This window comes from Vespa mandarinia, chromosome 12 (genome assembly GCF_050613455.1).
Source record: "Vespa mandarinia isolate Hongniang chromosome 12, ASM5061345v1, whole genome shotgun sequence".
Classification (NCBI taxonomy): Eukaryota; Metazoa; Arthropoda; class Insecta; order Hymenoptera; family Vespidae; genus Vespa; species Vespa mandarinia.
Window position 1 is genome coordinate 821,787 of NC_140821.1, and position 23,154 is coordinate 844,940.

Below are 23,154 nucleotides of genomic sequence, written 5' to 3' on the forward strand. Positions count from 1 at the left end.
ACACCAAAGTTATATACGCCACGCATGCACATGGTCGGAGATAGGCAATCGCGTGCACGTGCTTTCGAACAGAAAAGATTTCGAAGGTGGGATGAGCTCCAAGTATCGCCGGAACACGGGATGAGATGATAAGAAGTGAGTACAAACTTCATTTTATTGCATCCACATTATCTTCAATGAAAGTATAAATTTACTTATGATAATGCAATAAACGATTCGTTCAATATTTCTATGGAAGTTTTACAATCAAAATGGTATTATTTATATAATTGATCATAATTTTAATTAATATCATGCAGAGAATCTTAAAAAGGTAATGCATACGCGATATTACAGCCAATTATACTTACGATTCTAAAATGTTAGCTTGTATGGTCATGGATCTATATAATGCTATATTAGGATTATTAAAGAACAGAAAACCTTTTCAGATCAATTATAGTACATATATATATATATATATATATATATATTATGTGTATATATATATGTATATATGTATATACACACACACGCACCACACGTGTTTGCATTAGTTAGAAAAGTTATAATACAAGGATCGTATAAATAAAATGTGATCTCGAAAATTTTTCGTAGAAACGCATGCAAAAATAATAGTTCAATAAAAAAAATAGTATGAATATGTAGGAAATATTAATATATAAGACGAATAATGGTTGCTGATTTGATTAAAGCTTGAAATACTGGTAGTTCCAACATTTTAACGGGTAGCCAATCGTGAGCTTCCATTGACGCCACGTTGCCAAGCGTTTCCTTCGTTTCAACCAATCAGCGAGGTCGAGGTGCATGATAGCGCCATCCAACCGTGGCTTCTATAAGCGATCATGAGCAAGCTGCTCTTGATCCGGCCCCGACCGAAATTTTGTCGGGAGCCGTCGCCATGTTTAGAAGTGTCTGCGTCCTTGAGCGAGTCGAGCGAAAATGTTCTGTAAAATATTAGATATAGCTCATGTAGCGTATATTACGTGAAGTACCTAATTACAATTTAACGCTCGCCGATCACGGGTGTGACAATTATTTTCGTGGATGGCTCACCTACGTTGCAGAATTTTGTGATTACATTATGGTAAGTCCGCCCTCGTATCGGAGCAACGCCAACATGGCGGACGAAAAATTTCTTTTGTATCGCCGCGAGGCTCCACTGACGCAATTGTAAGAAAAAATATATCTCTGTGAACGGTACGGTTAAAAGAATGAAAAATAATGTATTTCTTATCTTAATTGTTCATTAGCAACTAGAAAATAGATATTTAGGAATTTTTTATAATGAAAATCTTAATTTATTCGTCGGAAGAACACTCGTACGCCCCAAACGTTTATCGTGCCGAGTCTCGCGTATTCTTAACTTTCTTTCGATATTCGAAATGACAACGCTATTTTCGACGACCAGTTGGTCGGTGAGACATTCACCGTCTTCGTGATACCGTAATTTTCAATGTACGCGCACTTCTGCGCAGTACTAACGTTTTATAAATTACATTGAGCCTCTATGAATGAATACATAACGAAATTTTGATTTCGGCGCTTTTTTCACAAATCAATTAACATTCCTACTTGACCATACTCTTATCCTATTTTCAGAACAAAGATCGTATCTAAGTATACGTTTGTTAAAAGAGAAAAAATGCTACGTTATGCCATTTAATACTTTTTATACTCATCAAATACTCACGAGATAATTAAATACGTTGACATTCCGTCCGTGATTTTATTTGTGTTGTGAATGTTTTGATAGAAGTGGTTTAGATTGGTTCAAATAACATTCGTAAATGTTTTGTTTATGTCCTTTTTATGCTCATATGTGTATATAATATAATATAATATATATAATATATATATATAAAAGTTATTAAATAGATCTCTTATATTTTAGTAAAGTTAATGTTTTTTGTTTTAATTCATGTAATAAAAATAATATTGTTGTGTTTATACAAATCACATGTATTATGTAGTACGTTTATTGTAATTAGTTCATTCTATTTTTAATTTTATACAAATATTAATACTATACTTTTTATAATTTCTTAATTTAAAACTTGAAATATATCAATATTTTTATAGTAGCAAATTTTCTTTTTTTAATTTTTTGTTTTTTGTTTTTTTTTGTTTTTTTTTGTTTTTTTTTTTTTTTTTATTTAAAAAAATTTTTTTTTTATGTTTTTATTTGTTTTTATTTATTTATTTATTTATTTATTTTTATGTGTAACTTAAATACAATTAGATAAGTTTTCTACAATATAATTTAATAATTCTTATAGTGTCACATGTAATGAGTGATAAGCAAAGTGCACCTATTTTGCCGCCCCTTTCTGGGGGTGGAGGAAATAATGGGGGAAACAATGGCGGTGCAACTCAACAAACTGTCAGTCTCCAGCAGGTTCTGGCTACAGCCCAAGGACTCAATGTACTCACCACAGGTGGTGGGCAGCAGTTTGTTATTACTTCACAAGTTCCCGGCCTTACACAGGTAATTGTGAATAAGAAATGAAAGAAATAATAATAAAATATTAACTTATTGGCATCAGGTTTTTTCTATCTTGTAAAATGATATGTAATTTTTCTTAAAATTTTACTTAATTTCTATATATTTGACAAAATTCATTGTATTAGCTATTAATAATCGGAACATTATATTTTTCTATAGGTTGTTACAAGTAGTGCCACAACCAGTACAAATGTTCAGCAAGTTGGTGTTACAAGGATTGTTAATATTAGTAACACACCACCGCGTGTTAGTACTGTGGGAGTACCAGGTGCAAGTGGTTCACCTCTTACATCACCTTCTCGTCAAACTCCAACTAAAGTTGTATTGGCAACTTCCCCTAAACTCGTACGGACTTCTATGGGAAACATGTTTATTGCGCCTACTTCTCAAGTTTCAATGCAATCACCACCAGCAAGGAAAAGATTAAAACTTACAGAAAATACAGAAAAAGTAACTGCCACTGCTGCAGATGATGCTATGGGTTATAGAAGACGTATTATGGAACATAAAATGAAAAGAATGAGAGCGATAAGAGAAAAATATGCTGAGAATGCTTCAGAGTTATTCTTTCTTCATGCTGGTGGCAATATGATGGATTTTCAAGCTTGGAGAAAACGGCCACCTACACCACAGTATTTACATTTTTTAAGGCAACATAGATTAGATACGGAAGACAATAATGAAGATTTATCAGTTCCATTGCCATCAATACCAGAAATTTCATTACCTCCGGTTACATCTGCCTCAACTACAGTTCCTACGAACCAGAGTGCAGAAGTGAAGATTTCTGGAGTTGGCGTGACTCCAGTTGCAGTATCTACAACTTTACCTGCTGCTGTAGCTCAACTTAGTCAACAAGGTAGTGAATATTTCATGTGTTTAATTATGCAATTTTTATTATTAACTATAGTTATGAAATGATAATTAGTTGACTTTTCCTATATAAGTGCACACAAAATTATAAGCATTTGTACACATCCTTTATTCCAATATCAACTCTCTTATATAATGTTTATTTCGCATGTCACGAAGTATTACCTCACTGATAACCTCCGGTATTATAATAAATATTTTGCATATTTATTTAACATTCGTTAAAACATAAAAAATGGTGGCATTTCCAAGACAAGTTTTATTGAAATACTACATAAATCAAAGTCATTGGTCCATTTTCATAACATTCCTTAGTATATATTAGATATATTATGGAAAATAATTTAGTCAAAGCAGATAGCATTTAGTACATGTATCATGATACAATAAAAAATCATTTGCGCAATAGGACAAGTACCAGGTAGGCCTCAAGGGGGCCGCCATGGCATGGTGTTTGCCTTCCGAGCAGCAATACAGTCTTCACCAGTCACCGTTCACCCTCCACCTACTTCTACTCTAGCACCCACGCTCATTATAGGTGATTACTTGTAGGCCTGTCATTTGATGTTTAGAATATTTCATAAAATTTACTTTGAGGAGGTCAATTGTGTTTTAATTTAATAAAATCATCAAACAAACCTTGATTTCCATTATGTTAAAATAATATTTAAATGTCTTTCTGTTTGTATGTGCTTTTTATTCTGTTAATTATTTCCAAGGTGCTAGTTATGTTGCGGGTGGTGGATACAATTATTGCATATATTTGAGGTAATATATGTATCACTATGAAATTTACTAAAGTATAAAATATTACTTGTGTATTTCTCATTTTATTTTAATTTATAGCTATCAGGAATATAAGTATTTGAAATTATATTATATTATCCCTGACAAAGTTCTTATTTGCTGCATGATTATTATAATTATATTTTGTCTAAATTACACAATGGGAAAGGGCACTATCAATGTTGTCAACCATATATAATTTGATTTACATTGATTCTTGTCATTTTATACGATTTGAATGCTGAAATTTGAAGTTGTATGTTTAAGAAACAAAGTTTCATCATCTTTTTCTTTTCACCTGTATTATTTACGTTGCTGTTATAGAGAACTCTATTTTTATTATATTTTTTTTTTATATTCTAAATTATGTATAATAATTATTTTATCTTCATTATTATATATAGTATGGTAATTCCACGCCCGACGACTGTTTTAATAAATAATACGTTTAAATGGTTACTCGGCGTGGTAAAACAATACAAAGCAATTGTAAGGTTGTTTAGATAATTTACTCAACCAAAGGGCGCTTTGTTACAACAGCAACAAATTATATTCATTTATTATTTTCTTGTAACTTATTCATGAGAAATATTCATTTCTGTTATTTCAGGCGGAACTCCAATAGTTCCAGAAATACCAAAACACACAACTCCCGCAAGTCCAGTTACCGAGAAAACGTCTATCACTCAAGTTGTAACAAAAGCTCCTAGTCCTTCTAGAAGTACTTCACAACCTGTTGTTAAGCTTGTGAAATTACCTACTACTTCTGTAGTTTCAAATGATATTACAAATAATCAAGAACAAATTGTAGAAAAGGCAAAACAAGTAAGTTATTATTTGAATGATTGTTTATAAATTCAACAACAATTGGAACACATTTTTATATGTATACATATTATATTATATTTCATTTAATTTATAGGAAGCATACGTAATGCAAAGGATTGCAGAGTTACAACGTGAAGGATTATGGTCCGAAAGAAGATTGCCAAAGGTACAGGAGCCTGCAAGAACAAAGGCTCATTGGGATTACTTATTGGAAGAAATGGTTTGGCTAGCTGCCGATTTTGCGCAAGAACGAAAATGGAAGAAAGCCGCCGCGAAAAAATGTGCGCGTATGGTTCAAAAACATTTTCAAGAAAAAGCTATACAAGCTCAAAAGGCTGAAAAATCTCAAGAACTTAGGCTCAAGAAAATTGCTAGTTTTGTTGCAAAAGAAATTAAAACTTTTTGGGCAAATGTAGAGAAGGTAATAATAAAATTAACAATTTTATGATTAATTCTTTTAAAAAATTTTTAACGATGACGAGTGCGCGCATACTGTCACCCCACACTAATAAGCCGACAGTTTCAATATACATTTGTTGAGATTGTGTGCTCGTTGTGGGAACAGCAAAGTCGGCATATTGTGTATGACTGTATTAATTATTTCTATACCGTCAAAGAATATTGATGCTGGACAATTATTCTTTACACAAGTATATTGGGCTATTTGATTAGTCAACTTCGTTAAGGAAACTTTCGTCCATGATGTTTTTCTTTATAGCTGGTGGAGTACAAGCAACAAACAAGATTAGAAGAAAAAAGAAAAAAAGCATTAGACCAGCATTTAAATTTCATTGTAGGACAAACAGAAAAATATTCAACGTGGTTAACTGAAGGTCTTAATAAGACAGATGGCTCACAAAGTATCCCAGCTTCGATAAATAGTTCACGTATTTCCTCGCCAGTACCAATTGGAAAATCTCACTCTGATGGTAAATCGAATTAATTTATTGCTAATAACATATTCTTATATCCGTTTGATGTCATAATTGTATAATTATTGACATTAAAATACATGAAAAAAAAGAATTTCTTTTTCCATTGCAGAAGACTTTCAGCCAAATCAAAGTTCGGATGATGATGAAGAGACCATAGCTAAAGCTGAAGAAGAGATGAAATCGACGGTAGATCAAAAAGAGGAAGTAGAATTATTGAAAAAAGAATCGGAAATGCCTTTAGAAGATCTTTTGAAAGATCTACCGCCAAATTATTTGGAAGAAAGAAATAAGAGTTTATCGCCTAGTGAAAAAGAAGTTGAGGAAGCTGTGCGTCTTTTTTGTCTTTTAAGATTGATTGTTAACAAACCGAAATAATTTAATTTCTATTATAGGAAATTGAAAAAACTTCTGACGGAGATACTGATTTTGTTGCTGCATCTGATGAGTCTTCTGACGAAGAAGATACCATAATGGAACAAGAAAAATTAGAGGAAAATACAGATCACAAACAGGAGTTGGATGACCTTAAGGTTCACTATCGCATGATTTAAAAAAAAAAAAAAAAAAATCAGATTTTATTTTTATTAAACTGTATATATATATATATATATATATAATATATATATATTTGTAGGCAGAGAATGAAATGTCCATTGACGAACTTATGGCTAAATATGGTAATATGTCGAACGTACCAATGGATGTGGATGAAGATGATGCTCAAGGTAACTCTGATATTAATTTTCTCATTCAGTATTATATCTTTTGAATTTTTTCTTTTTTATAATCGATGAGGATAATTATACCAATCCTGATGGTGAGAGCTATGGTACTCATACTCAATCCTATTTTTTCTTGATGTAATTCGAGGCATTTGTCTGAGATTAATTACAAATTAAAAATAATACGTTAATATTCAACATAATTGAAATATAATATTTTTAATAAATTTATATGTATAACCTTTATAGATTCTGATAAAGAAGAAGATCAAGAAAAAGTACAGGAAAATGAAGAGCAAGCGAGTAGTAGTGAGAGCGAAAGTGATGAAAGTGATGAAGCTGGAGAAGATTCGCAAATTCATAGTGATACAGAAACAGATGTAGGCCTAAAATCTTTGCTTGAAGATCCATCTACTGAAAAATCGTGTGATAATAAGGTTATTATTCATATATTTTAATCTTGTCTAGTTAATAATAAATTATTTTTATACGTCATATTTAACTTTAGATGTCAGAAGCAGATCATGTAGATGCCCACAATGAAATGGATAATGTTGCAGCTTTAGCAGAAAGCATACAACCCAAGGGAAATACTTTGCTTACTACTTGTGTAAGTAATTTGTTATGTTATATTTAATATGTTACTAATGAGTTAATATAGTATAATACAAATAAAGTATCATTACTACCCTTTCAATCCAAGGTGATGTGGCATCTTTGTTGCACATAGACCATTTCTGGAAGGGTAAAGTATATAGGTGACTTTGTTCTCATTCAGTAATTTCATACATTGATTTACTCTAAAGGATAGTCACGACACTGTTATTTTTTTTTTTACAACGCGGGTTTATTTATTTATTTATTATTATTATTGTTATTATTATTTTTATTATTTACATATTTTTTTTATATTTTTTTAACACGTAGGTACTTATAAATATTTCATGTTTATAGGTTGTTACAAAAATCCCGTTTCTTCTAAAACATTCACTTCGGGAATATCAACACATCGGATTGGATTGGCTTGTAACTATGTACGACAGGAAGTTGAATGGTATTTTAGCCGACGAAATGGGTTTGGGAAAAACTATACAAACTATTGCATTATTGGCACATTTGGCTTGTGAAAAGGGTAACTGGGGCCCCCATCTTATAATAGTACCAACATCTGTAATGCTTAACTGGGAAATGGAATGTAAAAAATGGTGTCCAGGATTTAAGATATTAACGTACTATGGTACACAAAAGGAGAGAAAACAAAAAAGAACGGGTAATGAAGAAGAATTTATACAAACAGTAATAATATTGTATTATACAAGTAGAAATATTATAGATTTTATTTGTGAAATTATATCCCAGGGTGGACGAAACCGAACGCTTTTCACATATGTATTACATCTTATAAACTTGTCATACAAGATCATCAAAGTTTTAGAAGAAAAAAATGGAAGTACCTTATTTTAGATGAAGCTCAAAATATAAAGAATTTCAAGTCACAAAGATGGCAATTATTATTAAATTTTCAAACGCAACGGTGAATATTAAAGTAGAGAATAAATATGTTTTTATGTTTAAATTGAATTAATCCAAGTACATTGGGATGTATCTTTGTATTTGATTTTAGGCGATTATTACTAACGGGAACGCCTCTTCAAAATAATTTAATGGAGTTATGGTCCTTGATGCATTTTTTAATGCCAAATGTGTTTCAATCTCATAGAGAATTTAAGGAATGGTTCAGTAATCCAGTTACGGGAATGATTGAAGGAAATAGCGAGTACAACGAGAATATTATTCGTCGTCTGCACAAGGTCTGTACGTACTATTTTTGCACTTGTCTGTTTATACAAAAATTTCGCTACCGACAACAGACACGTGATATTTTATAACGTTGTGTGTTTTTTTTCTTAAAAATAGCGAGATATTAAACAAGTTCTCCATTAAAACTCGCGTGTCAAAAGTGGTTTATTTATATGGCATACGTATCCTGTCTGGAGAAACAATATTTTAACATTTATAACTTGTACATTTCACGTATATATATATATTTTTTTTTTTTTCCTAGTTTTGCTCGTACGAATTTATTGCTTATGTATTTTCGATTTTTTTTTTTTAGGTACTGAGACCGTTTCTTTTAAGAAGATTAAAAACTGAAGTAGAAAAACAATTGCCAAAGAAGTACGAGCATGTTGTCATGTGTCGATTGTCAAAAAGGCAGAGATACTTGTACGACGATTTCATGTCTAGGGCCAAGTAGGTAGCTTATTTGAATCATTTGATAATGATATTTTCATTCTCAAAACATAATATAAATACTTTACGTACTAAGTAACACTGATCAATTTAAATTTATGTCGAAAGGACGAAGGAAACTTTGGCTAGTGGAAATCTGTTAAGTGTTATCAACGTATTGATGCAATTGCGCAAAGTTTGCAATCATCCAAACTTATTCGAAGTCCGACCTACAGTCTCGCCGTTTCAAATGGAAGCAATAGAATTTATTACAGCTTCATTAGTATGGAATGCCCTTGATTATGATCCATTTAAAGTAAATACTTATATTAGTATAATCGTACATATACAAATTTAAAAAAAAAGAATTCTACAGTTCTGTTATATATTTTACAGCATGTTGACCTGTCCACATTAAATCTTTTATTGCTCGACCTGGAATTTACGTTGGCAGCATTTGGAGCACATCGAATAAAACGCTTACAAACTCCTACAAAACTGATAGAAGAAATAGATAGTCAATCGGATCCACCTCCTAGATGTCCTTCTGGAAAAATTAAAATCAATGTCAGATTGTCGAATCAAGTTAAACAATCATCGACTGCACAAGCAGCCCAAACTAAAGTTAAAAATTTAGCTGGTATACTTCCAACACCAAGAGTAGGCACGTCACCATTGATAAAATCTTTGAATAATCAAAGTACTCCAAGTCAAGGTAAATTTGTTGTAGCGTTTATATGGCTTTATATAAATATTGTGCTCGTAAAGAAGTTTAAAAAAAAGTAAATTCTTCATTTAAGGAGTAACATTGCGAGTCGCAGGTGGTCAACAACTGCAAGGATATTCTGTTCAGTTGGTTCAACATCAAGGCAGTGTAAAAGGTATAGATATTCGAACATTTAAAATATTTTTGTGCATCGTCGATCGATGATTGTATGTTACATTGTCAATCATGTTTGCAACGGTGCTAGAATAATTTCTCGGGCCAGCTTGTTTATAATCTCCCTATTTATAAGCATTCTAGAACCCAGAATACAATAATATTGGTATTATTAGCTTTGTTTAAATTTTCTACATGAGTCCCATGTATCTAATAGCTATCCCTGTTGGAACATTGGCACATAATTCACAAAGTACAACGATTACATCAACAACAGCATCTATGAATGCACAAAGGATTACAGTTGGGAATGCAAATATTCGTGATGGACTGCAAAGGTTGGCTACACAGACAGTTACAGTCAAACAAGGTGATTCCGTCCAGAGAATACCAGTACCCGGTTTTGCACAGCTGGTTCAAACCTCTACTGGTAGACATATCATTTTGACTTCAAATCAACAAAATACTAACACAGGTTTGTCAAAAGAGTGATCATCTCCCACTGACAATCACATAATTTCGGAAACGCGCATGATAATGTGGAATAACTTTGCATGATATGTGTCTTCGTTGATTTCATTAAAAATTCATTTTATTTCATTGCAATATTTATGATTTATAAACGCCGCACATTTTTATACTGTCAGCTAATGATATAGTATACTTTATCAGTATATCGATAAAAAAATGTTATTTTATTTCAGTTTCATTTCCCGTAATGACGCCGAGTGGACAACGATTAACAGTTCTATCTAAATCTCTAATGGGCCTATCTACTTCTGCGACCACAGTAAATAAAGTCGTTGGAGGAGTCGTTACGACTACGAGCGGTACTAGTGGGAGACCAGTAATGAGAGTACCACCTCTGAATGTTGCTGCATCTCAAGGACAGTCGACTGCTGGTAACGGACAAACTACCCATCAACAAACATTGCGCTGTGGTATTATCACGAGGCACGCGCAAAAAGAATCTGAAAAGGCACAAGCAAAAGAACAGCCTAAATCAGAATTTCATTTGGTAAATCTTCGTACGATATTATTACATCTATCCGAATATAATTTATGAATTATTTTATTTTATTTTATTTTATTTCATTTCATTTAACAGCCACAATTGGAAGAAGAACGAAAGCAAAGAAGACAAGCGAAACTTCGTTTATTGGCAAACATTAATGAAAGGCGATGCGCAGCCTGTCCTTTATACGGTGAAGATTTATTTACCGCGTTGAGAATTGGGAAACCATCCACAGCCTGTCGTTGGCACAACGGTCTTGTACATTGTGAAACAGCAAAGATACCTATTCGTACACGGAAGCAATTTTTCTCCTGTACAGAAGCATTAGCAGAAGCAATTCGAAGTACAGAACAAATTGTTGAAGAACTTATAGAAATTTTTGAAAGGCAAGCGTTTATTGATGTTTGAACGAAATCATAGGCATATAAATAAATTTGTTTTTTTTTTTTTTGTTTTTTCTAAATTAAAGGTTCGTTGTTTACGTTCCTGCTGTACGTGCACCAGTACCGCGCTTCCACGTTTCTCATCCACCGCCGCATAAGCTTTGGAGTCAGCGTCGTATGCAGATAGAGTTACAACACGATTTGTCACCAAAAATGCAATTATTTCATCCGGTGACCAGTTCGATGATGACCCAATTCCCTGAGCCTAGATTAATACAATATGATTGTGGAAAATTACAATCGTTGGATCTTCTTCTTAGAAAATTAAAGTCTGAAAATCACAGAGTCCTCATTTTCACTCAAATGACTAGGATGTTAGATGTATTGGAAGCTTTTCTCAATTTCCACGGTCATATATACTTGCGTTTAGACGGCACTACTAGAGTAGATCAACGGCAGGTATGTTCGATTATTTGTGTAAATTGGTCAATTGGTTTTTCAATCTTGTCTCATTATGTAAAATTATTTCGTGCAGGTTCTAATGGAAAGGTTTAACGGCGACAAACGAATATTTTGTTTTATATTATCAACAAGATCCGGTGGTGTAGGTGTAAATTTAACAGGAGCAGATACGGTTATATTTTATGATAGTGACTGGAATCCGACGATGGATGCTCAAGCACAAGATAGATGCCATAGAATAGGTCAAACGCGCGACGTACATATCTACAGGTAAATTTGATATTATTATTAATCGAATCGTTATAAAGATAAATATTAAAATAATAAAAAATGACGGTGTTTTGTGTTGATTATTATCAGATTGGTAAGTGAAAAAACTGTAGAGGAAAATATTTTGAAAAAAGCGAATCAAAAAAGATTACTTGGGGATCTTGCTATCGAAGGCGGAAACTTTACAACAGCTTACTTTAAGAGTGTAAGAAATCTGTCATTGTGAACTCATAAAAATATCAATCATTTTTAGTAGATCCTAATTTTTTGCGTATTTTACAGTCTACTATTCAAGATCTCTTTAACATCGATCACTCTGAAAATGATGCGTCTACCAGAATGGCAGAAGTACTCGAACAGAAAGATCGAGAAAAATCTATGAATAAGGATTCCTCGATTGCACAAGTACCCAGCTTATCTCAGCATGTTGAAGATAAAATGGCAATGGGCGCTCTTGAAAGTGCTCTTGCCGCCGCTGAGGAAGATCTTGACGTTCAAGCAGCTAAAACAGCAAAGGCTGAGGCAGTTGCAGATTTAGCAGAGTTTGATGAGAATATACCTTTTGACGATGCTGATAAAGAAGATACGCAATTCAGCAAAGCAGAACAAGAAGTACAGAATTTAGTGTCTCAGGTAAATAAATTCATAAATAATCTCGTAATTCGATTCGTATATAGCTTATGCCAAAAAAAAAAAAAAAAAAAAAAAAAAAAAGAAAAAAAAGAAAAGAAAAAAGGAGAAGTGAAGTTGAAGTTCTTCTTAAATCAAAATTCATCGAGTATTTTCGTGTTTAGTTAACACCAATTGAACGATACGCGATGAAGTTCGTGGAAGAATCCGAAGGAGCGTTTTCAGCCGCTCAATTGGCAGCTGCCGAACGCGAACTCGAAGAACAAAAGAAAGAATGGGAAATGGATCGTTTGCGTGCGCTTCGTGAAGAAGAGGAAAGACGGATGCGACTGGCTGATGACGATGAGAAACCCCTGACCTTTGGACGTGAGGACGCGCAGAATCAGGTTAATAGTGCTAATAATTCAAAGAAATTAGTTAATAAGAAAGTTCCGCAAGGTAGGAGGAGGAGGAGAGGTTCGCGTAAACGAAATAGTAGAAGTACTCGAGAATCTTCTGAGAGCGAAACAGAAACTACGACAGAATCTGATTCGGATTCTCAGGAGGAAGATGTTGTAGAGGATAGTCTCGATGAGGAATCCAGTCATACGGAAAGTCAAAGTCAAGGTGACGAAGAGGACGAAGAGGAGGAGACTGATAATCGAAACGATTCAGAACGAGGATCTTATCCTAAACGTAATAATCGTTCGAATAAACCATGCGATCAGAATCATTTTGATTTAAACAGTCCGCGAACTAGATCTAGGGGGAACGTAAAGATTAATTTATGGACTCTCGATGTAAGTCCGATTCTTCCTGGGATTAAACCAAAATGTCGAGGTAGACCTAGAAAAAGAAATAAGCTTGATCTTAAAAAGAATGTGACCACCTCTGCTTCCTCTTTGTCACAGATTAAAAGTGATTTGAATACGATTAAAAAATCAAATGATTCTGATGATGATCAGGATAGAGTGAAAGCGACTAAGTCTATCGAGGAGAGTTATAAAAAGACTACGTTGAATTGTCAAGATAATTTTTCGAATTTATCATGCCAATTGCAGCAGGATGAAAATTCATTGAAATTTCAAGACAAAGAGTTGTTGTCGGAAACTGAAATATGCATTCGATCGGAACATTCAAAATCGGCGTCTATTTCAAATAACGAAGAAGCAACTTTGCAGATGTATGAATGTAGTGTGGTTGTCGAGAAATGTTTTAATTCAAAAATGATGAAGGTACTCGCAAATAATGAAACCATCGACGAAGAAATTTCTTCCACTCGGTCCTCGTCATTAATAATGAAGAAACATTCTGACAATATAACTGAAGTTAAATTAGAATCGTGTGATAATTCGATTAGTATGGATGATAAAAAAAATTCGGAAGCTTCCAATATGGATTCTACGTCGGAGGAAAAGAATTCTTCTTCATTGATTGAAATTGATAAGTCGTCCGATTATATCATGTTACATAGGCAAGATAAATTAGAGATTAAGGATCCCACTAACGAATCTACTACTCAGTCTATTGAAAATATAGAAGAAAACGTGATTTTAAATAATATAAAACGAACCGTAGAATCCAATGAGCCAGTAATTTCTAAAGCTATAGCGGAAGAAATGATTGATAAATCAAATTGTTCTATATTATCGGAATCCAATTCTTCATCGTTATATTCGAGCAATGATGATAAATCGACGTGTCCAACGCCTAACTCTGTTACAAAATCTACATTATTTCCATATTCATTTTCTTCGTACGATGAGAATGTACAAAATGAAAATAGAACTGATCCTGTGACCGTAGATAATGAAGGTAAAAACGATTCTCATATCTATTCAAAGGAATCTAATTCGTCTTTACCGGATGAGCATAGAAGTGTCGATTCGGATGCAACGTTTCGAAGTATCGATAATTCAATGGAAACCGAAGATTTGGTGAATGAATCTGTTACAGAGAATTCTGTGATATCAATTGATTCTAGTCAAAAATTTAATGTCGAGATCGTGAAGAATCAAGAAACTGAAGATGACGATCACCTAGAATTGTCTTCTACTGTTAGTACGTTAGACGATTCCCTTCCGACGAATGAAACAAACGAAGTAACCAATGAATTGTCCAATAAAGAAACAAACTTCGAAAAATCGGATATTATACCTAAGAAAATAAATTTAGAATCGTACAAAGAGTGCTCAAATACCGAATTTAAATCTAAACCATGGAAATCAGGAGATATATCTAATAATACTCCAGGAGTAACCACGCGCAGTGCAAAAGCCGTAATGTTATTAGAAAATTCTATCAACAGTCTTGACTCGGAAGTAACATCTAATACATCGAATATAAAACTCGAGGAAATTTCATCGTATGATAAAAAGAATACGAAACAAGAAATTAGTCGTACTGTCTCTGTTTCTAACTCTCAAACTCCAATTGCAAAAATAACTCTGTCTCGAATCTCTGATAGTTATTGTTCGCAGTCTATTTCGGATTGTAGTAGAATCACGAGATCTTCTGCCAATCAATTAATGTCTTTGTCGGCGATAGAAAATTCGAATTTGCAAAAGTCTCATAGACGTCGACCGGGGACACCATCGTCAGATTTAAAATCAATTAGGCCGATCACTAGATCTACCGCGATTAATTCACCGACTAGAAACGAGGAACAAACTGGTAATAAAGCTTATGAGAAACCAACAACGCGTAGCTCGAAATCGTCCCTGGACAATAATGGCTTTCTAAATCCTGTAGTGTTTCGAAGAAGTAGATCCATACCACCTATGAAATCAACCGCAGAGAGCAACGAATTATCGTCTACTGCACAAATTAAAACCGTTCAAAAGAAAGTAGTTGGTAGTAGTGAAAGTGCGAGTGGTAATCATAAGCATCGACCGGGTACACCTGTGCCTACTATTGAAAAAGTATCCAGGGTGACTCGTTCTGGACAGGTCGGCATATTAAACTGCTTAAAAACACCTTCCACCTCAGCACCCGTATTAAGAGGTAGCAGACACATTCGGAAAACGGAAACATCGTTGTCAATGAAAGGAGTAGCCTCGGAGGAGCAGAAAACGTGCGAGCACAATCTAAGCACAGATACGAATGGTAATGCGCTCGCCGAAGAAACATTTTCACAGCAGAACGAGCAAATCAAGTTGACTTTCTCCTCCGAAAAACCTCAACGAACCGCCAAAGTCGTAGCCATTCTTACTCTAGATACGAGAAACAATCATATTTCGAAAACAATTAATAGCAAGAATACGAATTCTACGACGAGCGAATCGAAATTGTCGAAGAAACATTCCGACAACATTTCTGATTTGTCGAACAAGCATTGCGTGACACGATTATCGGATGTCTCTGTGAATTTGAAGAACGACATAAAACATGTTAGCGGATCGACGTCTCTTTCGCAAAAGGACGGGACGTCTAACGTGGGCAGTACTTATTTTAATTCTAACAAAACTGTAAACGCAAATGCATTAAAGAATAATGCGGAAAAAGTTTCTTTAAAATCGGCTGTGATCGCTTTAGTCGATATAGACAACAATGAGTCCGATTACGATACGTCGACGGAATCCTCGAGAAGGACAAGGAAAAAAATGAAACGTACGCGTTTGACCTCCCTGACTAAGACCACCCCTGCAGAAGGTAAAATTGGAGAGACTTTTGACAACGAGGAGATACAAATTCAGCCATCGAAGAAATCCATTCGATTGCAGTCTCCTAATCCTCCCCCTCTTACCTCTAAACAAGAGGTGACAATGGATAAGTTCAGCGGTAGTACTATATCGTCTTGAGTCTCGCTGGAATTTTATTATTGCTGTAACATTTAGCAGTGCATTTTTTGTATATATGTTAGTCCACATAAAATCTGCCGTACGCAAATTAAAAATGCCTTTCGAATGGCACAGAAAAAATATCGGTGGCGTTACAAGTACGAGAAAGGTCAAGCTCTGTTCTTCTCTTCTTCTTCTTCTCCTACTACACTACTACTACTACTACTACTATTACTACTCTACTACACCTTCTTCGGTCTTTCTTTGTTCGAATATAGTTCTTGTATATATATATATGTATATTGAAAGTATATAAGATGTTCTTTTTTTTTTTTTTCTTTCTTCTTTTATATCTACTTGAGGGCACACATGTAATATTTTCTAGTATTGTAAATTGTGCCCTGCATTGTAAAGATTCAAAAAAACGTTCGTACGGTGGCATTGTAATTTATACATTGATAATGTTTAAGTGGAATATTCAGGAAACAAAAACACACAAAAACATACACACACATAACACAATTGTATTATATTAGTTATATATATATATTAGACACAGTAAAAGCTGGTTGTGTCGTGTAGCTTTTAGATTGAACGGCGTTCGGGACACACAAAAGCCCATGAAAAAGAAAAGAAAAAAAAAAAACCAAGGTGTGTCGAATCTAAACGCAATGAGAAAGAGTTTAGAGGTCATGATTATTAAGGAAAACGCGCCGTACTTCTGCTCTCGTAAAAAAGAAATATACCTTGCGCCACACATAAATCGGCAAGGTGTGATGACCTGATTATATCTTAGCTGTAAGACTATTCGTTCATCAATATGCCCTTTTCTCCTCCAGTGTAATACTTAAGTTGCGTGCCTGTTTTTTGTATGATCGAGTGAGTCCGAGAAAGGAAAATAAACAAAGTATTCCTTACTACGAAATAAAAAGCTAACAAAATGTGTTTTCTTATTTCTTGGTGCGTTTCCAAGTCTGTTCGATCAAAGGTTCAGTTCCGTTTTGGTGTCAAACTTGCTCTCAGTGTGCTTGTTTATATAATATATTTCAAAGTAAATTGTCTTTTTCTCTCTCTCTCTCTCTCTCTATATATATATATATATATATATATATATATATATATGTGTATATGTATATGTATATGTATATATATATATATGTATATATATCGCGCGCGCGCTTTCTCTCTATCTCTTTCTCACTATTTTTTACTCTCCTTCACTTTCTCTCTTTATCTCTTTCTCTCCAGCTCTCTACGAAAACGTCTTCTTCTCTTGCATTCTCGTTAATGTCGGTTTGGTGTGGCAAGGCTGTCATGACCGCACATTTAAAGGCAAAGAAAAGATATTTGTTATTATTTTTAGATGGTAGCATGCATAGAAAGAGCTCCAATATGATAGTTTAGAAAAATGGCACCAAAACACTGCCTTTGCCATTCCAAACTTGGAGTCACCCAAGATATAAGCAGGCACATTGACAAGCGTACGGGTTGAACTAGATTCTCACGTTAAAATATTTCTTTAAAGAGATGATACTCTTTCTTTGATATAGAAGAGGAACAAGCCTTTGAGCGAATTACATATCCAAGCTTCCTTTTTCTTCTTCCTAGATTTTATTGAAATTCATTTTTTCTTTTTTACTTTTATATTTAAATAGAAGAAAAGAGAAAGTTTAGTTTTGCGTACGCTCTTATTTAAAAAAAATATTCGTGATAGTTAGAACAAAAGATGTATGTAATAAAAAGCAAAATACATATAATCAGGAAGTTTTATAAGGTAAGGTAAGTGCGCAGAGAGAAAGATATATATATATATTTATATGTATATATATATTCGTCATATATACAGATTTATCTAACATTTTTTTCCAACGAAGAATTATGCATCACAGTTGATTTGATGATTATGCTTTCCTGTCTTACAGATATGGTTGTCAGACGACACAATGGAGCCAATGCCGGTTAGTAAACAAATATATTAGTATTAATCTGTATCACATGTCACGTTACGATAATACGTTTGTTTTATTATTACTTATTTGAGTAATAATACTTATAAACCGGAGATTGAAACAGTTACTTAAATAACTGTTTTAAAATATTATTATATCGGTTCTGTCTAAAACAGTTATGCGGAACGAAAAAATGTTATATTTTAGAAGAAAAATAAAAACTGATACAAGAAAATATGTATAAGTACTGATACAAAACTAAAACCGACGTGGTTTAAGAATCATTATATCCATAACAGTTATAACATTTTTTCGGTTCTCATAATTATTTTAAGAACCGAAACCGATGTCATAACTGTTTTCAATCTCTACTTATAACAGATGTGGTGTCCACCAACTCCTCCTACTACAGACAATGACGTCTACATCGATTATTCATTGGGATTTTTGTATGAAAATACACCAATGTCAGAGGCACAGTTACCTCCAATCTATGTTAAGAAAGAACAAAAACGAAGTAGAACTGACGCTGGAATAAATGAACGAGATGGTAAGGATATTAATATAATTTCCATTCTTAAAAATATTTGCAAACGTAACGTCAAAGATAAATATTGTTAACGCTAATAAATCATTCATTTAGGACGACGTCCAGTCAAGATGCGACATAAAGAGGAGTCAGTCTATGCACCTCGATCTCTGTTTGATAGGCCTTCCCCAGCCATGATGAAAATTCGTCGAGATATGAAGCTTCACAAATATCGTGAAATTGTAAGACCTACTATACCAATGCCTGGTATAAAACCATCCCACATGGCAAAAAATTCTGTAGAACAAGAACAGCATATATTGGATTGGATGATACACGAAGATTGGGCATTGCTGCAAGCGATTCAAGTATATCAAGGGTTGCCCCTTAATTTGATGATATTATCTCCTGGACATACACCAAATTGGGATTTGGTTGCTGATATCGTTAATAACACTTCACGAATATACAGATCACCTAAACAATGTAAAAATCGATACGAATCCGTGATTGTTCCTAGAGAGGAAGGAAAGCTTCTTTATGATACGACGCCAAAGAAACAAAAGAAACAAAAAGGCGTTTATAAAATACCTCAAGTTTCGGAGGTAAATTTCGGTTATCTCCGTGATATGACAAAACGATTATTTTATTATTTTATTATATTCTATATATTTTGCTTTACAGCAACAAAGTAAAACTAATAGACCAATGCGAACATCTCAGTTATACAATCAAGATAAAAATCATTCGTTTACAATGATGTGTTGCCAGAGATTCGAAACTATTAAATCTGTTTCCAATAAAAGAACACCTACCGTTAAACCTCTATTAGTGAATCCTTTGATGAAGAATCCTACGAATGCAGCAGTTCTAGCTGAATGTCACATTCAATATGACAATCCACTAGCACCGATAGAAGTTGCTACTAGAAGAGCTGATAGAATAGCAAAGGAAAAATTAAAGCACGCTGTTAGTATCATCAAGTTTATTTGATTTATTTTAATATTTTATTTAATATAACAAATCATCATTAACACGTTATTTAGGTTTTAACTGCGGAACAACAACAGCAAGTGGCAGCACGTTTGCTGCAACAACAGCAACAGCAACAACAGCAACAACAGGCGCAACAGCAACAGCAAGTCCAACAACAACAGGCGCAACAGCAACAACAGCAAATCAAATTACAACAGCAACAACAACAACAACAACAACAACAACAACAACAACAATCACAACAGACAATATCGAATGCCGCACCACCTCAAGTGCATCAATTGGCACAAGTTGTGACTACTGTAACAACGAATGCTTTAACGTCTATAAAAACGGTAACGACTATGAGCAGTGTCACAACTTGTGCCACGACGATGGTCACTACAACTGTTAAAACGCGACAAGGTGGAACGTTAACTATGCAAGACGTAAGAGCAACTCCAACTGTCGTTAGCGTATCTAATCTTCAAGCAGCTCAAAGGTTAGCTACGGCTGGCTTAGTATCAGCCGCTCAGAGTTCTACAGGTGTGACGGCACAAAAAGGAATAGTCGGTGTTACAGTTGCCACAGCATCTGGCAGTAAAACACTGACAGCTGCTCAACTTCAATATTATCGTCAACAACAAGTTCTTTTGAGACAGCAACAATTGAAGGTATTGCAGGCACAAGCAGTCGGTGGTCAGAAAGTTTCAGTCGCCGTTTCTGCCGCTGCAGCACAGCAGAGAGCAACATTAATGAAACAAGGTATCGCTGCCGCGACTGCTGCTCAAAGCAATGTTGGAAAGCAAACTGTAGCAAGAGCAGTTTCGGAAACTGAAATGGCAGCTTTACTAAAGAGACAGGCCTTACAGCAACAAGCTAAAGCGGTAGCTCAAGTTCAAGTACCTACTCAATCGGGGCTTACACCGGCGCAAATATTTGCGCAAACTGGATTGCAAGTTCAGCAAACGGGTACATCAGCTAGCGGTGCACCGGTAGCTACTTTGGTGAAAGCAGCTAATGTGACCGGTGTTAGAGCTGCTACGCCGCAGCAAATTCGACAGCTAGCTCTTCATCCTCAAATTATCGCTCAGAGAAAATTGCCAGCTCAAAAAGTTGCGCAATTGGCTCAAGTCACTGCTAAAGGTGGGGTACAAACGCAACTGATAGTTCAACAAAAGTCTTTACCAACTACCATGACGATGCAGCAAATTCAACAAGTAATGAAACACGTCCAGCCGTCCGCTATGCAACAATTTACACATGTACGTTCGTTAATCTCTCCATTCAATAATATATCGTTGATACGCAATAACGAAATATTTGAGTTTTATTGTTGAATTATAGGTATCGACGGGGCAAACTGTTTCACAGCCAGGTCAAGTAGTTTTAGCCAAGTCTCCTTTGCAAACTCGAGTTATACCAGTAGCTCCAGCTGCCTTGAAGCAAACAATTCAAGTAGTAACTGCCAGTAACGCACAGTTAAGGCAAGCAGCACCGGTTCAAGGAAAACCAGTTGTTACGACAGCAAGGGGAAGTCCAGGTTCCAGTCAAGTTAGACTTCAAACTATTGCACATCCTGTTCATCCGCAACAAGTACAACAGCAACAGCAGCAACAACAGCAACAGCAACAGCAACAACAACCACAACAGACACAGGATACTCAACCGAAATAACATGGCTGGTAAATATAAATTTTTTATATATTTGTGGCGAGAAGTTATATATGTTCGAATTGTTCAACTTTATAGTAGAACTTAAGTTCGATTGTTTATTCAATATTTACTATAATTCGCGAATCAAAAACACATTCCACGCTGAACTGCAAATATGTTGCTTTATGATTTGTCGATTTTCCTACAAAATGAATTTACCCGTGGATACACAAGCGAACGTCGATTATGTATGTGAATATTAGTTAATAAGTGATTTGAAAGATTTGTAGATGGTAATGAATTGATTTCTACGAAGATAGTAAATAGATTTGACTGTAAATTGTACATTATAATTATTCGTTTTAATTCTTTTATGATATATTAGTTTTGATTTAATATGATTAAGAAAAAAATATCAAATTTAATTTCTATTTTGCTTTGAAACATTACAAAGGCGCATAAATGTGTATGATATAAATATTTTGTTTGTTAGATTAATCATCTATAAAACCTCAAAATTATTTCGACGAATTATGGTAATAAATGATTCTGTATACATAAGTGCTTCCGATTTCTATCATATAATAACATAAATTGTAAATTGAATTGTTCACATTCTTGTGCAATGTTGTTTAATTTGCCGTTATATGTGTAAAAAGCATTTCCTGAAATATTATTTACGATAATATGTTAATTTTGGCGTTACTAATTGACACTTCATTTTGTTATCTTTTTAGAACAGACATTTACGTTTGCTGTCATTCAGTAAAGGTTTTATTGTGTATTATTATTAGTGTTTTATCCGTAGTAAATATTTTTGTAATTTGTACAACATTGTGTGTACATTGTTAAAAAAAAAAAAATAAGGTATAAACCATGACAATGAGTTTTACTAAAAATTGTGGCAACAAACGTAATAAAAGTGGTGATGGATATGGATAATTATAAGTGTTCTAACAATAAAATATCGTGGTCTTTTGTTGCCGACGTTGATTAAAATCAGAAATCTTGTCGCATGATTATACATATATATTGTTAATTATTAATATTTTTATCTCTGATTTGCTGTACAATAATATGCCATTATATAAACTCGATAAGAAACAAAGCAAAATTTCTTAAGGAAAAAGTCATAAAGGAAAGAGAACGGCCATACGAGTTATAAGGTCAAAATGAATGTGGTCAAAAGTCATTTTATAACGCGACCCTAGTGAGATAAACAATTTTCTATGTTATATCGCATATAAAGGATCGCGTGATGCTTTCTAAGCATACAACCTGAAATCAGAATACGCTTAATTCACGAATACGCGTAAAATGAGAAAAAGTTAAGAAAAAAAGAAAAAAAAACGTACATTTACTGCGTCTGTACATGGATCAGTTACCTATAGGATTTAAGTCTTAAGTATGTCGCTCGCGATGATGCGATGTTTGTACTAGAATCGTCGTAGAATTGAATAAGATTGTAACAATAATATATATGTACATGTATGTATAATTATTGTATTATAGTAATTAAAATAAAATTCTCATAAGTAAGCCGACAGGTTGGGGATTAAATTTGTATTTTTAATTATTAAAAGAAAAAGAAGAAAATCATAAGATATATCATTGTAATTATTAAATTAATTACGGTACGTAACATTGTTAAACAAATTTTTCTACGTAGAAAACGTATGTATAATTTATCTATTAGATCTTTATTCATAGTTTCTATATAATTACAATTTATTCAAAAAATAAATATTAATACAGCAACAAAGAG

The 23,154-nt window shown here is 33.8% G+C and overlaps 1 protein-coding gene and 1 non-coding gene across 7 annotated transcripts; both read left to right on the forward strand.

Annotated features, from left to right (window-relative positions):
* Window positions 1–22,961, forward strand: dom (domino helicase). 6 transcript variants are annotated; one of them, XM_085660630.1, is made up of 33 exons: window positions 1–135; window positions 2,280–2,488; window positions 2,666–3,365; window positions 3,789–3,917; window positions 4,776–4,990; window positions 5,088–5,414; window positions 5,712–5,922; window positions 6,038–6,255; window positions 6,321–6,458; window positions 6,563–6,653; window positions 6,900–7,087; window positions 7,159–7,260; window positions 7,605–7,920; window positions 8,010–8,184; window positions 8,275–8,461; window positions 8,767–8,903; window positions 9,012–9,198; window positions 9,279–9,597; window positions 9,683–9,763; window positions 9,980–10,237; window positions 10,467–10,780; window positions 10,871–11,163; window positions 11,247–11,619; window positions 11,696–11,892; window positions 11,983–12,097; window positions 12,175–12,525; window positions 12,687–12,908; window positions 18,203–18,238; window positions 18,611–18,779; window positions 18,873–19,363; window positions 19,443–19,727; window positions 19,805–20,998; window positions 21,081–22,961. In XM_085660630.1, the coding sequence occupies exons 1-33, from the start codon at window positions 126–128 to the stop codon at window positions 21,408–21,410; spliced, it is 8,568 nt and encodes a 2,855-aa protein (XP_085516756.1). In that variant the 5' UTR covers window positions 1–125; the 3' UTR covers window positions 21,411–22,961. The 6 variants fall into 6 exon arrangements, with proteins under 6 accessions (XP_085516756.1, XP_035738524.2, XP_035738517.2 ...); XM_035882631.2 differs by lacking the exon at window positions 3,789–3,917 and having other exon boundaries at window positions 21,081–22,960; XM_035882624.2 differs by lacking the exons at window positions 18,203–18,238; window positions 18,611–18,779; window positions 18,873–19,363; ... (1 more) ...; window positions 19,805–20,998; window positions 21,081–22,961 and having other exon boundaries at window positions 12,687–17,021.
* On the forward strand, window positions 5,491–5,627 carry LOC118448951 (small nucleolar RNA snoR639/H1). Its single transcript, XR_004840281.2, has one exon. It is a non-coding gene; the product is annotated as a small nucleolar RNA snoR639/H1 (small nucleolar RNA).
* Window positions 22,962–23,154: the final 193 nt, after the last annotated feature.